Source organism: Capricornis sumatraensis, chromosome X (assembly GCF_032405125.1).
Source record: "Capricornis sumatraensis isolate serow.1 chromosome X, serow.2, whole genome shotgun sequence".
Classification (NCBI taxonomy): domain Eukaryota; kingdom Metazoa; phylum Chordata; class Mammalia; order Artiodactyla; family Bovidae; genus Capricornis; species Capricornis sumatraensis.
Genome location: NC_091092.1, coordinates 126,027,474 through 126,045,116, shown reverse-complemented (window position 1 = coordinate 126,045,116; position 17,643 = coordinate 126,027,474). Strand labels below are relative to the sequence as shown.

The window sequence follows — 17,643 nt, the reverse complement described above, 5'->3', positions numbered from 1 at the left end:
TCCAAGACCCGGCATTTCAGAGCAGCTGGGGATCTAAAACGTCATGAGAAAACTCAATCTGAGTCTCAAACATGACATGAGCGGTTCCAGATTTGTAAAACACCCCAGGGCACTTTGAGCTGGTACGACTCTCACAGCTCCAAAGATCCTGAGATTATTTTCTGCACTGAATTTCCAGGACACCCCCCACAGCAAGGATCCTTCCCACAACCTTCTTACTCACTACCCCAGTGTTCTCAGCCCCTGCTTTCGCTCCACATGACTGAGTCCAGCGCTCCATTTGAAAATGGTCTGAATTCACTGGAGAGATAAGTATTGATTTATATTATTTCCACATTCTGACAGAAGAAAAATTTTATCATTTCAGATGATTCAACCTGGGTTATTTTCCAAAATGTCTGTGTATCTCTTAACACTGATATAAATATTTGCAGTTTTCCAGCACAGAGACAAACTCAAGGACTAGTAAATAGATCCCACCATAGTTCTCATGGTCCCTGCTCCTCTCCACGCTGTCTTGGTTTGGGGTGCTAGAAGAATACCATAGACTAGGTTACTTAAACAAGCATGTGTTCCTGATGGTTCTGGAGGGCTACAGTTCAAGATCACGGTGCCAGCATGTCAGATTCTGGTGAGAAGCCACTTCCTGGTTTCCTCATATGGCGGAGTGGGGTGGGGGACAGAGAGAGGAAGCAAGCGCTCTCTCTCTTCTTATAAGGGCACAATCCCATCATGAAGGTTCCACTCCCATGATCTAATAACCTTCCAAAAGTCCCGCCTCCAAATACCATCACATTTGGAATTAAGGATTTCAACATATGAATTTTGTAGTAACAAAACCATTCAACATTCAGTTGATAGCACATGTCCAAAAAATCTGTGAGGGGCAAAAGATACCAGGAAGGTATTTGATCAGTGCACCTACTGTGGACACAAAATATATGATGAGAGGGTCTTCACACACAAGCGGGCTGTGGCAGTGTGCCAGTGTGGCCTTTCATTGTTGTATACTTATAACTCATCTGAGCCTCTACTCTGTGACAATAAAAACATTCATCACGTATTTAATCCTAGTGATGCTAGTGGCGCTGTTAGCTTTTCTGAGGAAACTACAAGCATAACGACAGGGAAGTGGCCTTCGGGAAAGGAATGCGGCCAACAGAAGATGGACAAACGATGCTCACTCATGAGAGAAGACGTAGACCTCAAAAAGTTTTCTTTTGTGATTATTTAGATATGCAAACCCCAAGAACCACAAAGTACAAGAAAACAAAGTCCCATCTTCAGCAAGTTCACCAGCTCTGACAATTTAATACTTTAAAAATCTATCCATGGGCACAAAATGGGAAAAAATGCAGTCATGTGGTGCAGTAGAGACTCTCATCTCCAAGCATCCCCTTCCTCCTTTAGAAATGGATCCCTTCCCTCCGTCCATGGTAGACATCATAATGCCCTCCCCAATTCCCAGAACCTGTGAGTATGTGACCTAACCTGGCAAAAGGGACTGTGCAGATGTGATTAAGCTTGAGATGAGGGGATTATCCTGGATGATCTAGAGGAGACCAGCATCATCACAAGGGTCTTTAAAGGATGGAAGAGGGAGGCTCAAGAGAGAGAAGGAGATGTGATGACAGACACAGAGGTGGCCAAATGTTGAGCAGCATGGGAGCCACAGAAATGTTTATCCTCTGGGAACACACATTGTGAAAACCAATTAGGCATTCTCTTCTAAAGCTCACATCCTCTCTTCAATGAATACGGTGTTCTCTCCTTCATTATTAGTTTGTTTGTTCAGTCCTTTGTTGGGAACATGCTGGTACAACCACTTTGGAAATCCACCAACTTGCAACCCAGCAAAATCACTCCTTGTCATACACCTTTCAAGGACGTATTTCACATGGGCACCTGGAGACAATGATCAGCATGGTGACAGGACACCCATTCACAGTAGCAAAAACTGGAAGCAACGCAAAAGTCCATCACCAAGTGAAACGAAAAAGCCACAATGGCACATTCAAACAATGGAAGATCAGACAGGGAAAAGAAGTGAAGTACAAAATGAGAAACAGCCAGTCACCAGTCTCTGTGTGGTTTGCATGCTGGTTACATAAAATTAAAACCAAGCAAAACCAGACAAAATGTTTTTAGGAGTTACATATGGAAATCATCAAACTAGTTCTTAAAAAGAAGGGAAATATAATTTTTTAAAAGGCTCCTGATGTTCATCTCCTCTCAAGAAGGCAGGGGGACAGGGCGGAGCCACAGTGCACATTGAGGGGTGGGCTTATGAGGACTTATTTTGTACCAATGCTTGACACTGTCCACACTCACACGTGGTCTATGTGGATCAAATATCCTCTCAACTTTCAGAATCGGTCCTCATGCACAGCACGCCGTGAAAAGGCCTCAGAGAACACTGTGTGAAGGAAGGATTCTCACATTGGTTTGAAGAGGGAAGAGATGAGATGACCAAGCAAAGTCAAAAGATCGCACCCCACATCAAGTGTGTATGCCCAGCCGCCTTGCCAGCAACAATGGCAGCTCTGAAACACATCGTTGTGTCTCCTGTTAGTGTTGATTGAGCTTTATTGGGTTAATTCATCCTTCATTTGTGAATCAGTTTATACTTCCAAATGAGCTTCAGGTTGATACTGCAGGTTTATATTTCCAAATGAGCTAAAAGCAAAAGGAGCATATATCTAGTCAAGTGCCTATTTTTTAAGCCACATCATTATTACAAAGTTCTAGGCAATTAAAAAAGAAAGAAATTCTGACACATGCTACAATATGAGTGAACCCTGAAGACACCACGCTAGCTGAAATCAGCCAGATACAAAAGCACAAACGTACAATTCCACTTAAATGAGGTCCCTGGAGGAGTCAAGCAAACAGAGTCAGAAAGGAGAACACTGGTTGCCAGGGGCTGGGGGGAGCAGGAAATGGGGGTGGCTGTTGAAGGGGTGTGGAGTCTCTGTTTTACAAGATAGAAAGAGTTCTGTGATGGCTGGTGGTGACACTTAAACAACAAGGTAAATGTACTTTATGCCACTGAACTGTCCACTTAGAAATAGTTAAGATGGTACATTTCACATTCCATGTATGTCACCACAATAAAAAGAAAATTGATGGTAAATTTTCTGTCACGTATATTTCACTCCAAATAAATAAATAAACGCTAATAAACATTTTTTAAAGTTCAAGGCAAAGAGGGGGTCTTGGTAAATACTTCCCTGAAAGGAACTTCAGCCTCACTCATCTGAGAAACCCTGTTCTATTTGGTCTCTCTAAGCCTCCAGCAAGGAGGGAGTTTCAGAGACCAACTAACAACTGTTATCTCAGAGAGTTGTCTTCTAACTTGATGTGTGTTCCTCATATGGACACCTTTCCTTCTTTGGGGAAACAAAACTTGTTCAAACTAACACTGTCCAGTTTAACTGCTTATTTCATTGTGTGGTTCATGAAATGATCACATCACAATCTCCCACGTAATTAGGGAAATGAGAATTAACCAAAATGTGTCATTGAGGGAAACTTTAGATATCTGTGTCCCTCTGGTTATATCAGCTCTCACACCTAACAGGCACTAAATAAAGACTTGTAGAACCTAATCAAATTCCAATATAAATGGCAGTAATGAATCAACTATCTTGTCTGTCCTGCAGTGCAGTCTGGTTATGTTCATAACTTAAAAGTGAAACAAAGGGAAAAAGGATTTGGTACCCATTAGTGATCAAGGCTTCCTAATATGTTATCATGAAGTTTAGAACTTTCACAGACATTGGACACTTGGCCTTGAAAGGGTATCATAAATGTTCAGCTTCTTGGCCAGGTCCATGAGCTAGCATCTGACATGCACTTGGGTGGCTGGGGAGCAAATGCTTTACACAGTGCTGTCCATTAACTCATACTGATGCATCAAGAAGGCAGGCTTCAAGATGCTTCATCCAGCCTGGATCCTGGGGTTCTAGCCACCCTTATCTGATGTCCTTTGAAGCTAAAAGTCCAATTTTTTCAAGTGGGCATATGACAATGACATAAAGCTAAGCTAGGAAGTCACAGCAGGTTACAGTCACAACCTTTCCCTTGTCAGCATGAGACCTGGACCCACAGCCCAGCCAAAAGAGAAGGCCCATTGATGACCCAGCGCCTTCAGGTCAGTTTCCCCTGCAGTTCTGGGACACTAAAACCCTTTATAAGTCAGTCAGGGAGTGAAGTGGAAGGAGGGCAAGAGGGAAGATGGAAAGAAAGAGAAGAGTAGAGAAGGAAGCAAGTCTCCGAGGGTTTCACCTTTCGCTGTGTATATCCCGTTCTCTCATGCCTGAGCACTGAACCAGGATTCATCGTCTCCAAATGGCACAGTGCAACAGGTACACGCTATGGGATAGGAAAGCCCCAACGGCAGTCTCCTTCAGAGACGTCTCCCTCTCTCCCCGTCCCTGTGTCGCTTACAGACACACACACCACATATAGCACAGAAGGGATGATAAGCCATAGGAGCAGTTTCTTGACCTAAAACTGAGAGCAAACACAGGGATGCCACGCACCTTGCCAGTGCACAGTAATTGACCCTCATGGACGTATCATCATTATCATCAGCATGGGCCATTCCAGTCACGTGGAGGCTATGGAAACAAAGAACGGATGTGGAATGTCACCCTGCCTGCAATCTGGTTTCCTTAAATGATAAAAAGGAAAACAGCGTCCATCCCATCCTTATTTATAATATCAATATTATGGAAGCAACCTAATGCTCAAATGGTAGGGAAATGGTTCCATAAGCTAGGATTCCGGAACTCACATATTCAGCTACTACAAACACCAGCTTTGGAGATGATTATGACGTAAAAAAAAAATCAGGATGTACAATTATATATACTACATATATTAATATTATCTACAAGTATATAGTAAAAAGTCTAAAGAGATATGTATGTTGGTGTTGTTTAGTAGCTAAGTCATGTCTGACTCTTTGCAACTTCATGGACTGTAGCCCACCAGGCTCCTCTGTTGACAGGATTTCTCAAGCAAGAATACTGGAGTGGGTTGCCATTTCCCTCTCCAGGGCATCTTCTGGACCTAGAGATCGAACTCACATCTCCTGCATTGGCAGATGGATGCTTTACCACTGAGCCACCAGGGAAGCCCCTAAAAAGACACACAAAGATAAAGTGAAAGTGGTTGTACTGGGGTACTGTATGAGTACTCAATTTAAATTGTCCTGCTTCCTATTTTCTGAACTCTATTATAGAGTTACTATTTATAACAAAAAAACTTTTCAGGGTTACAGAATCCTGGAACCAGAAGAAGACATATCCATCCTAGAATCTGCCTCTCCCCTCGTTCATGGATGGAGCCCCCTGCACCACTGTTGGAGAAGAGGTTATCCTTTAAGACGACTGTCCTCACTGGCAGGGAACCGGCTGCCCAGTGTCTGCACTGGAGCAGGAGCCATTTCTATACATCCTCATGTGGCCATCTTGACCTTAGATGACACTGAATACACACAATGGCTTCATCCACGAAGGAGGTATTGCTCTCAGCTGAAGATGCTGAGGCAGGGGCGGTACCCTATGGGGAAGGTTTATGGGAAGAACCGGGGAGGGCGTGAGACATGGGGGATTTCAGGAGAGAAAGGGGCTTGAGGGAGAGAATGTGGGCCGAGGAGGGAGGAGACCACAGAGTGGCGGGAGGGAAGAGAAGAGAGGGCTTGAGGGGGAGAAAGTTGGGGGAGAGTCAGGGGACAGGCAGTGGGAAGAAAGGGAACAGGAGGAGGAAGGAAGCAGGGTTAGTAAGAAGGGGAAGCGCAAACAGGGGGTGAGGGGAGGTCCCCTTAGGAGGAGAGAAGGTGTGGACAGAGGGGCCTGGAGGAGAATGGGACAGACCCAGGGATGGGAGAGACGAGGTGGGGGGACAGACTGGGGAGGCTGTGCGGAAGAGAGAAGGAAAGAGGTGGAGAGGGCAACGAAAGAGGCCTGGAGGGAAACGGGGAATGAGCAGGAGGCGGGTCTGGAATGGGTGGGTGGGCAATGAGGGGAGAGAGAGGCTGGGGAGAGATGAGAGTGGGGTACAGAGAAGATGTGGGGAGGGCTGGGGGAGAGAAGGGAAGGGGACCCAGTGAGGGGGAGAGCAAGAGAGGAGAGGAAGGGAAGAGAAAGGGTGGGAGGGTGGAGAGAGGGAGCCCAAGCACACAGCAGCCACAGTCCCCTACCCCTTCCCCGACATCACTTGGTTAACTCGCCCGGCCAGGCGGTGGCTGCTTTTCACAACGTCTTCATCTCTTCCTCCATTTAAAAACCCACAGGTTCCCTAAAAGAGCCAGACAATGTCACAACTGCACCCTGCCCCCACGGCGCGCTATCATCAACCCCTCCAAGTGTCCCCAGTCACATCCACGCTTTTTAAGTGCTGCCAACTCAAAAGGAGAAACCGAGTTCAGTTAGACAACTCTGGGTCTCAAAAGGTAAAAATAGCCATGACTCACTCAGAAACATAAGGGTGCCCAGCAAAGCCAGGAGCCGTCCCTCGGGGGGTGAGGGCCGGGCGCATCTCTGACGGCTCTAGCACCACACCTCACACCCATCGCCCCTGGTCAAGACAGCCAGGAAGAGCAGGCAATGGGGCACCTTCGCGCATCCGCATTTATACTACCTGCCCCAAGAGCGGCCCCCAGGCACCCCATCCCAGGGGCAGGGCTACACCCCCATCAGGACTGTCCCAGCACCCAGCATTCACCTGGCACCAAGGAGGCCCTCCTTAAGAACTCACACGGGACTGGACCAGGCACTTCCTCCCCTCACAGATGTGGGCACACAGCACCCATTTGTGTGTCTCCAGGGTGACACCAACTCCAGGGGACTCGGAGTCACCCTGTGGGAACCCGGAATTGGGATTTAACCAGGCGAGCACGCAAACTACTCAAGCAGAAGCAGGCAGCATCCAGAAGGGCCTGCCAAAGAAGATGCAGATCCAGAGAGAAGCTGGCTGCAGGGTGGGGAAAGCAAAGCCAGAGCAGACCTTCCCAGCGCTCATCCAAAACAAGGTTCAAGCACCTCCTTCTAGCCCTGGGCACAAAAAGGAGAACTAGCTGGAATAATTAGAGAGGACACTAAGCTAATTAAAGACTTTTCACCCGGGGAGTGGGTGTGCGATGGATAAAACTGGTGCAGCCCCAGTGGACCAGACCTAGAACTGGGCCCCAAGTTTTCTAAGTCTAGAAGAGTCCAGAAAAATCCAGCAAAAACACCAGGGCTAATGTTTGAGCACTGACTGTTAAGAAGTGGAAGTTTAAAGACCCAGTGTTTTCAACTGTCTCTATATGCTACACTTGGGTGCTTAAGGGCTTAGATTTGTTATGCAAAATGAGTAATTAATCAGCACTGAAATATTTATAGTCTTTCATCCAAGACACTGGGAAGAAACAGTATGAACTGAATAGCACTCATCTTGCTCTCTATCCCCTGCATCTAGGCACAGACCAGCCTCCTGCAGTGGCCCCGCCACTTCCCTGGCCCCTGTAAGGAAATAAGTGAAGGCCTTTACAGAGCTTTTCTTGCCAAGTGAATACTGCTCAGGGAGGACAAATATCCCAGGATTTTTTTGTTATCAGTGTTTTTTCCTCCTGAGCCTAACTATAAGCATAGTTTACCAGTGAGGTAAGGCCCATGAGCTCCATTTTGCTTTGCTTAAGTGCCCCCTAATGTGAAATACAGGACTGCCTGTAAGGTATTTATCCATAAAATAATGATCGAGTTGAAAAACAAGCGCTCATCACCAACAAGTTGCCAGTGTAGGGACATAAGCAAAGAAACATGGCATTCCATCAAACCCCCACATGTGGATTCCAGAGACCAGTCCGGCACCACAGCGTATTCTCCCATGACTGAAATACTCTTAATGGACCCCAGTAATTGCAAAGGAAGTTGCCCAAGCCACTGACTCACAAGTGCTTCAGGATACAGAAGGAAAGTCACAATTCTCCCACAGGATGAAAGAGATGGATCCAAGGGAGCTGCCTGGAGGGACAAAGCAAAACTGAAGTACCCCACCCCTCAAAGAAAATATCAGCAAAAACCATCATAAAAAACAACAAAACCATACTTTCTCTTTTCCTGTATTTCTTTGGAATCTCAGCTGGGATCCTTGGGCTTCTACCAAGTGTTCCACCAAAATGGCTGAGTGGTCCAGGAACACCCCTCCAGGGGATGGGGCATGGACTCTAACCTTCCAGTTACAAACTTACAGGGAGGAGTGATGAAAAGTTTTCGAAATAGACAGCAGCACTAGTTGCACAACACTGTGAATGCACTTCATGCCACTAAGCTGTGCACTTACCAATGGTTAAAATGGCAAATTCTGTTATATATGTTATACCATAATTTCACAAATAACATGATATACAGACACTGAATTGCATGCGTTAGATGGGTGACCTATATGATATGTGAATAATATCTCAATAAAGCTGTTTTAAAAAAACTTCTCAAGGAAACAGGCTGTAGAAAGCGCCTCACAGTGCTGGGGGTCGGGCAGCAGGGCTGGCGGGAGGGGAGATCAGTAGCCTGATTTTTACTGAGCACCGATACAGGTGGCTGGTTCTCTCTCAGTGAAAGAAAGCTGGGTTCTGCACCTGGGGGCCCAGGTCACATTGCCTCTTGGAGTCTCAGTTCCATCATCTGATGGTGTGGTCAATGGCTGCCAAGGGCCCTACCAGCACTCCAGAACCAGGAACCAATAGCTGGGCAGCAGCAGGACCATTATGTGTCACCTGGCATCTAAGAACATCCCACCAGGAAGGCAAAACATCAGGGGAGCCACACATGCGAGAGGGAAGTTCAACAACTTCACAACCCAGGTAAGGACAGAAGTGGGGTAAGCTGTGTGAAGACACTGTCCACTCAAAGGACAAAACAGTGATGAAGTGCCAAAGAGTCCTGCTGTCCATTGACTTCTTGGTCCATTCATAAAGCAAAGGCTGTGGCCAGAGAGGAAAGTCTTAGGTTCCAGAACGGCTAGGATGAAGGAAGGGAACAGTGCTCGACCATCTGTGTAACACCCAGAGCCGGCTTCCCCAGCGCTCAGGGCCGGATAGGTGTGGTGGAGACTGGCACGCTGCAGGAGGCAACGCAGCATCTCTGGCCTCTGTCCACCAGATGCCTGCAGGCTGGCTTCCCCCAGCAGCTGCCACCCCCAGACACTGCCAAATGTCCCCCCAGGGGTTGGGGGCAGAATTGCCCCTGGTTGAGAACCACTGCCAGAGAGAACTTGCTATCTTAAACTTGTAGCTCTTTGTTGAAGCCATGTGACACATGCGGCATTACCGTTCTTCACCCGCTGCTGTGCAGGCCGCTGGGAACTGTTAGCAAATAGACCTTGTCAGCACCCTGTGCCTGCAGGAGTTTATAGAACTGCACACATACTCCTGGCAGCCAATAGCCTCAAAGAATTTCAAGTAGTAGCTGCACTTGGGTGAGAGGGTTATTCATTTATTCATTCGTTCACTAACATATGGCACTTACCCTCTGCCAGGCAATGAGCCAGGGCGATGCAGTTGGGGACACCCAGCTAGAGATGAACAGACTTAACACAAGATGAAGTGTTGTAAAACAACCTTTGGAGCAGGCCTCAAAAGAGGAATAAGGGAGCGGTAGGCTGAATAATACTCCACCAAAGAGGTCCAGATCCTAATCCCCAGAACCCATGAGTATGCTACCTTCCATGGCAAAGGGGCTTGGCAGATGTGATTAAGTTAAGGATCTTGAGATGGGGAGTGAAGTGAGTGAAGTTGCTCAGTCGTGTCTGACTCTTTGCAACCCCGTGGACTGTGGCCCGTGGCTCCTCCATCCTTGGGATTCTCCAGGCAAGAATACTGGAGTGGGTTGCCATTTCCTTCTCCAGAGGATCTTCCCGAACCAGGGATCGAACCCAGCTCTCCCGCATCGCAGGCAGATGCTTTAACCTCTGAGCCACCAGGGAAGCCCCTGAGATGGGGAGGGTATCCTCAATTATCTGGGTGGGCACAGTATAATACAACAGTACTTATAAAATGAAGGCAGGAGGGTCAGAGAAAGAGAGGAGGAGACATGAGGACAGAAGCAGAGGTGAGAGGGATGCGGCCACAAGCCAAGGAATGCAGGCTGTCTTTAGAAGCTGGAAAAAGCAAGGGAATGATTTCATTTCTCAATACTGAGTCATAACTCCAGGAGAGGCTTGTTCCAGACTAGGAGCATGTTCTCCTCCTTCTCTGAGGTCCTATATCACTTATAATGGCATATTATTTTATGAGCAGAGTGCCCACAAACTCATGTACTCTGGACCTCAGCCTTCTCATCTGCAAGGCAATGAGGTTCTATACTTGATCTTGACCATGCAGCAAAACCCCTGGAGGGCTCATTAATGCTCTCACCTTCCTGCCTCAGTGGATAGAATTAGGGCCAGAGAACTGGTATTTCAGACAGGATTCCAGGAGGCTGAAGCTGCTGATTGGGGGACCACACTCTGAGTACCACTGTATTAGAGATCCTCCTTCTCTCACATTGAAAGGATCCCAGTACTTTCCTGCATTCCATCTCTCCCATTAACAGCTGTGCTGCTTCTCGGTTTTCAGCAGCTTGCTCTATCCCTCCGGAATGATTCCAGGTGGAGCGTGCAAGTTGTCCATTCTGTAAAGGCTAAACAACAGCCCCCAGATGGGCTGATATTAAGGAAGTCACCCCTAAATATACCTAGATAGCTCTTATCTCCCCACCACCAAGTCCTACTCCCCACCCCCACTCATCACGTAGTTGACAAGACCACTCAGTAATCAAGTGAGAACACAGATGAAGCAGGAACTTGTCCAAACCACCAAAGTCAGCCAATGTCCCTGGGTCCTGGCTTCTAGGAGCAACTCTGGCTTCTTCACCAATCCCAGCCTTACTCTGGTTTTCCCTGCTTCTAAGTAAGGTTACTAAGGCACCCGATCAGGACTCACTCCTACTTCCTAACACCACCTAATCCAGAGGAAACCTCTCTCACTGTGGTACCCCTGGCATGCCCACAGCGCAGGGCTGTTCCACTGCAGGTGGTCCTGGGGGGTGAGGGAGAGGAGGGCAGTGATGATTCCTATCCAATTTTCAGATTTCAACTCAATCTCCTCAAAGATGCTGTCCTTAACCCTCCGCAACCTAAGTCAGATCCCACCTCTCTAATCTCCTTTCACAAGACCTATCATGGCTTATAATTACATACTGTTGTAAGTATTGGACTCCAGCCTACCCCTCCCACTAGAATGAGAAACCCAAGCTGGCAGGTCTGTGTGCTGTGTGTCTGTTCCTAGCACAATGCTGGGCACAAAGCAGGAGGTCAATAAATATCAGAGGGATAGATGGATAAACAGACAACTGGTTTTAAAACAATTACAAATACAAATGGTGACCAGAGAATATCAATAACACAGTAAGAATTAGAGCTGTCAGAGAAGAAACAAACAAGATCTGTGCAGCCAGGAGGTAGTTGTGATGGCTAGAAGAGGATAAAGTAAAGGTCATTATAGATAAGAGGTGGAGCCTTCCATCTCTAACTTGAGTCTATTTATTGAACATATTATATTCATTTCAGCTTTAGTTGATTTAGCATAAAGCAGTCTACCAACACTAACACAATGCACTGCTAACGACAGTCCACACTTTGTTGTTACTCTGGGATTCTTTAAACAGAAATCCTTCACTGGGCTTGCAGATCCTCCACGGCTCACAGATTTGGGTTGTAATAATATTTGTGCAGTTGTAATTACAAGAGCCTTTCTCTGCATTTACTGAAGGCATCTTCCTGCAAACTCAGATGGCACATTCTGAGTGCACTTTTTAAGAGGCCATTTCACAACTAACTGGCTTCATTTCAGGGTTTGGGATTTGATGCTTTGCAGTTGTTTTTCAGATCAAAGACTATGTAATACAGCTTTATTGTGTTATCCATCATGTGAAAAATCATTATCAGACTCGATAAGAATGGAAGTGTATCAAATTAATAAACTGGACAAATCTTCTGAAAACCAAAGTGATACAGGGGACTGGAAAGGGGGGTGTGCCTGTGTGTACACACACCTGCTTCAGAAATAACATTGTTAGGTGGCTCTGTCAGAAGACATACAGCATCAATTGTTAAATAACTCTGCTTCATCACAAATACACTGCTGAAAAAGCTTTAGAAAACAGCATGTGATCTTTACCCCCAAAGTACTTTCAGCATCTCAAGTCTCACTCTAAACATTTTAATGAATTAAATGACAGCGTCCATTTTACTCTTAGCACTGCTAAGTATTAACACCTGAAATAATGAAAATCACTTTCAGCACCCCCTCTCCCTTTTGTAATGATTACAGTAAAAAAGATTAAGCCTTAAAGGGCTATAAACTGCAGAAGCACTTTCTATTTTCTTAGGAGGTTCTGGATAATGAAAATAGTTCAGACTTGAAAGATAAATTACAGGTCTGTTTCTTAAAAAGAACTCAGTCCTCTTTCCACTGAGATACAGAAAACACAGTCCAGCCATGAAAGAAGACGCTTGGATCAAACATCTTTTGTGTGTGTGTGTGCGATCCTTTAGGTGACCCACCCAAAAGGACAGATGATCAAAATAGCATTTGGGGTTACCTCAGGAGAAACCAATCTGTTGTGAAAGTAATGGGTGATGTTTCAAGTATATACTTTGTTGATGAACTAAATTATCTTATTAGGTGCCAAAGCAAAACAAGAGTGCCAAGCTAAGTGTTTTGCTTTCCACTATCCCCTCATTCATTCATTCATTCAGTAAATATTTATTTAGAGACTACCCTGTGCCAGGCACCAAAGAAAACACTGCTGAACAAAACAGCACAACACAGCAACGTCCCCACGTTCATGGAGCTACAGTAGGGGACAGAATGTTAAACTCAAATAAATACGGAATAGTTCTATTTTTAAAAAGTGCTATAGGAGAAAGGGTAACAGAAAGGAACTAAATTAAACTAGGAGTGGTGCAGGGATCAGAGAAGGGCACTGAGAAAAAAGTGACATTGAAGTTGAGAAGCCATCAGATCGTCATCACTTTGGAAAAGGAAAACCATTTCTGGAAAATGACCACAAATGGGATTTGAACTCTGTCAGCAGCTGCTGGGGTTAAACCTCTCCCTTTCCAGTGCATCTGTCTTCACCACTAACTACTGGCCATTCACTGTCTGACTCACCTACCTAAATACTATGACCTGAACCCAGAAAGGTCTCACTTCATTATGATTTATTAAAATCTACAGTCTTCCTATACTTGGCCTAGAAACACCTCAAAGTAACCTGCCAGAGGCATGAAAAACAGACTGCCTGCCACCAAGAATATTACCTGGGTGGGCCAAACGTTTAATAGCCCCGGCAATCTCAAGTCCATTGCCCAATAAAGTGCCAGTTCGTCTGGGCAACGTGGCTCCAATACTCTGGGGTCTATACCAGATGGGACCCAGGGGACCTAATAGTTTGTTGGCTACTTAGAACTGATCTTTGACCAGTAAATCAAGGACTATATCACCCTTTCCAGTTCCCCAACCCTGCAGACTTAGAGGGTGTGGGAAGTGGCCTTTGAGCATCACCGAGCAGAGAGCTTGCCAGACTGAAGAGAGGCAGGCTGGCAGAGAGGGGTTCAGGGCTGGGAGGAAGAGGGACGTCAAGGGAGGCGGGTCAAGGCGCTTCAGACCCTAGGACTGCACGCCAGCCCGGGTAATGGGGCGTTTCCCGCCACCCCCCACCACCACGTCAGCCCCCGGCAAAGGCACCCGGGCCCCCGCCGCCTCTGCAGCGGGGCCAGGCGGGAACGGCAAGCGGCGCGCAGGGCCGGAGCCCACCAGCTCCCGGTACCCCCCGCCCTCAGCGCAAGGAAGGCGCGCTGGGGGCGAGAAAATGGCCAAGACAAAACTCTCCCCGCCCACCCGAAAAGCCAACCACACCCCCTGCATCCCTCCGCGCCAGCCGCCCCGGGCCGGCCCCCGCGCTCTTCCACCCAGGCCCCCGCGGGGTTCCAGTGGGCGCCGGGCGGGCTCGGCAGGGACGCGGGCGCGAGTGGGAGTGAACAGGGGCGCGCGAGGCAGGCAGGGTGCCCACCCCGGTGTCACCCGCCGGGGCCCTGCCCCTAGGGCGCCCTCCTCAGCTCCGCGGTCCCGGGACAGGCGCGCCGCCCCAGGCTGCGGGGAGCACCCGTTCGCCCCCCACTCACCCATTGGCGTCGAGCCGGGCCGGGCCGCCGAGGCAGCGTGAAAGTTAGCGGAGGCGGACGCGGGGGTCAAGGCGCCGGGACCTGGGCGCGGGATTCGGGGCGCTGGTATGTGGGCGCGGGGGTCGGATGGCTGGGTCGGCTTTTTCCTCTGTAGCGGCGGCCGCGGCGGCTCAAAGCCGCCCGCTGCTGCCTCTGCTGCTGCTGCTGCTGCCCCGGGGCGACTCCTGCTGCGGCTGCATCGCGACCCGCTGCGCCCGGCTGCGCCGGGTTTCCTGCTCCCCGCTAGTGGAAATTGCGAAAAAAAAAAAAAAGCGCCACCCAGCCCAGCGCCCAGCAGCCGCGGCCGCGCAGCCCGCTCTCCCCTCCTCCTCACCGCCGCCGCCGCCGCCGCTCCTGCGGCTCCGCCTGCCGGGGACGCGCGGCCGCCAGGGCGGGGGCGGGGCTGGAGGGGCGGGGCCAGTGGGCGGAGCCTTCGAGGGACCGGACTGGCGCCCGGGGCGTCTCTGTGACTGCTGCGCTCCGGCGCCCCCCTCACCGCCTGCTGGGGAGGGACCCAGCTCTGCGAGGCTGCCCCCCACCTTTGGCGGCTCCGCTAACGCCCCGGGAAATGCCGCGAGACTCCTCGAGACCAGAGGAGGGGAGGAAGGGTCTGAGGGGAGGGGGCGTCCAGGTGGAGGGGCACGTGGAAAGGAGATGGAAAAAGCTGATCCCAAAGGTGCGACGTGAGGTGGAGGCCAGGTTGGGGGAGGGGAGACCGTGGGCAGGTGAAGGGCTGAACACCTGCTGAGGGTGATGACAGGTAATCCCGGGGCGTCTCGGCAACCCAGAAGGCTTCCCAGAGGGGGCTGTTGGGAAGGAGAAGGGGTTTATCCTACGGAGGGAGAGGAACGCTGTTTCCCTTCAGTGCAGCGTGGGAACGGCAGACCAGGCGCGAGTTCGGCTTGTAGGAGGTGGTGGGTTGGAGATGCAGAAAGTGAAGCCAGTGGGCTGCATCACCACACACCGACCCTCATACGGACTCCTAACCCAGCACCCCCCTGCCTGAGTCAGGTGGGATTCACTGCTCAGCAATGTTCCAGGCTCTCATGTTCCCAGGAATCCACTGAGCCAATTCCCCACCAACAGGCAACATTGTGCCATACTGAGCTGATCCCCAGATCAGGGCAGCCTACCCTTGAGTGGGCACTAAAATGAAAACAGCGAATTTATGTTAGTTCACAGGTAACGCACAAGCTCCTTTTGGAGTCCTTTCACTACCACACCTTTCACCATACTCTGACATCGACTACATTCATGTACCGACTCGTTATTTCCTTTTCCCTTTCCACCATCTGGTGGTAGGAAGAGATAGTGAAATAGATGGGAGACATTCAGGAAGAGAGAAAATAAAGACAATAAAGAAATTACATTCAAAGAAACTAAATAATTGACCACTGAAAAATGGAGGAGACCGAGGGTTAGTGAATCCACAAGTGACAAAAACAGACCCCTTACCAAATACAGGTTGTCTTCCTGCCTCAACAATAATGTTGGGGCAACTCTTGTAAATTGGTTACATCCTGGGATTTCTACAGAAAGATGTACTTATAACTGTTTCATTAGCTTAAAACAAACCAAAAAACCCTTCAAAGTCAGGGTCTTACCAACAAGAAATCAGTAGCTTCATCCTTCTAATACTTTCTGTGTGTATCAGAGAAATCTAGACAAGAGACTAATCAAGGAGAAGACCCAGCCAACACAGCTGCTGAGAGGTGGTAGTGACATCAGTGACACACTCCTGTGGAAGGGATTAAAGAACATGGCAATTAAGAATCTGAAGTGTTGAAGGCACACATGAATATTCAATTAGACCTGCTCCAGGCACCATGGCATCTCACTCATTGCATGCCTTGGCATATCAGGACGATGAGACCTTTTGATATGATCTTAGAGTTGACAAAACACTGAAACTCATAAAGCCTGGCTAAAACTCAGTTACTGGGAATTTTCTTGAACCCTGCCCTGCCTAGATCTGATAGATAGAGTGCCTGATGAACTACGGAATGAGGTTCGTGACATTGTACAGGAGACAGGGATCAAGATCATCCCCATGGAAAAAAAATGCAAAAAAGCAAAATGGCTGCCTGGGGAGGCCTTACAAATAGCTGTGAAAAGAAGAGAGGCAAAAAGCAAAGGAGAAAAGGAAAGATATAAGCATCTGAATGCAGAGTTCCAAAGAATAGCAAGAAGAGATAAGAAAGCCTTCTTCAGTGATCAATGAAAAGAAACAGAGGAAAAGAACAGAATGGGAAAGACTAGAGATCTCTTCAAGAAAATTAGAGATACCAAGGGAACATTTCATGCAAAGATGGGCTCGATAAAGGACCGAAATGGTCTGGGCCTAACAGAAGCAGAAGATATTAAGAAGAAGTGGCAAGAATACACAGAAGAACTGTACAAAAAAGATCTTCACAACCCAGATAATCATGATGATGTGATCACTAATCTAGAGCCAGACATCTTGCAATATGAAGCCAAGTGGGCCTTAGAAAGCATCACTACGAACAAAGCTAGTAGAGGTGATGGAATTCCAGTTGAGCTGTTTCAAATCCTGAAAGATGATGCTGTGAAAGTGCTGCACTCAATATGCCAGCAAGTTTGGAAAACTCAGCTGTGGCCACAGGACTGGAAAAGGTCAGTTTTCATTCCAATCCCAAAGAAAGGCAATGCCAAAGAATGCTCAAACTACCGCACAATTGCACTCATTTCACATGCTAGTAAAGTAATGCTCAAAATTCTCCAAGCCAGGCTTCAGCAATACGTGAACTGTGAACTCCCTGATGTTCAAGCTGGTTTTAGAAAAGGCAGAGGAACCAGAGATCAAATTGCCAACATCCGCTGGATCATGGATAAAGCAATAGAGTTCCAGAAAAGCATCTATTTCTGCTTTATTGACTATGCCAAAGCCTTTGACTGTGTGGATCACAATCAACTGTGGAAAATTCTGAAAGAGATGGGAATACCAGACCACCTGACCTGCCTCTTGAGAAACCTATATGCAGGTCAGGAAGCAACAGTTAGAACTGGACATGGAACAACAGACTGGTTCCAAATAGGAAAAGGAGTACGTCAAGGCTGTATATTGTCCCCCTGCTTATTTAACTTATATGCAGAGTACATCATGAGAAATGCTGGGCTGGAAGAAGCAAAAGCTGGAATCAAGATTGCCAGGAGAAATATCAATAACCTCAGATATGCAGATGACACCACCCTTATGGCAGAAAGTGAAGAGGAGCTAAAAAGCCTCTTGATGAAAGTGAAAGGGGAGAGTGAAAAAGTTGGCTTAAAGCTCAACATTCAGAAAACGAAGATCATGGCATCCGGTCCCATCACTTCATGGGAAATAGATGGGAAAACAGTGGAAACAGTGTCAGACTTTATTTTGGGGGG

General features: G+C 47.9%; 1 protein-coding gene across 3 annotated transcripts in view; it reads right to left on the bottom strand.

The window, feature by feature from the left end:
• Positions 1-14,235, bottom strand: part of SH3KBP1 (SH3 domain containing kinase binding protein 1) — a 331,624-nt gene extending 317,389 nt beyond the window's left edge. For all 3 annotated transcript variants that reach the window (XM_068961995.1, XM_068961996.1, XM_068961997.1), the window contains exon 1: positions 14,215-14,235. In XM_068961995.1, the coding sequence (XP_068818096.1) occupies positions 14,215-14,218 (4 nt within the window). In that variant the 5' untranslated portion in view covers positions 14,219-14,235. The remainder of the gene's footprint in view (positions 1-14,214) is intronic.
• Positions 14,236-17,643: the final 3,408 nt, after the last annotated feature.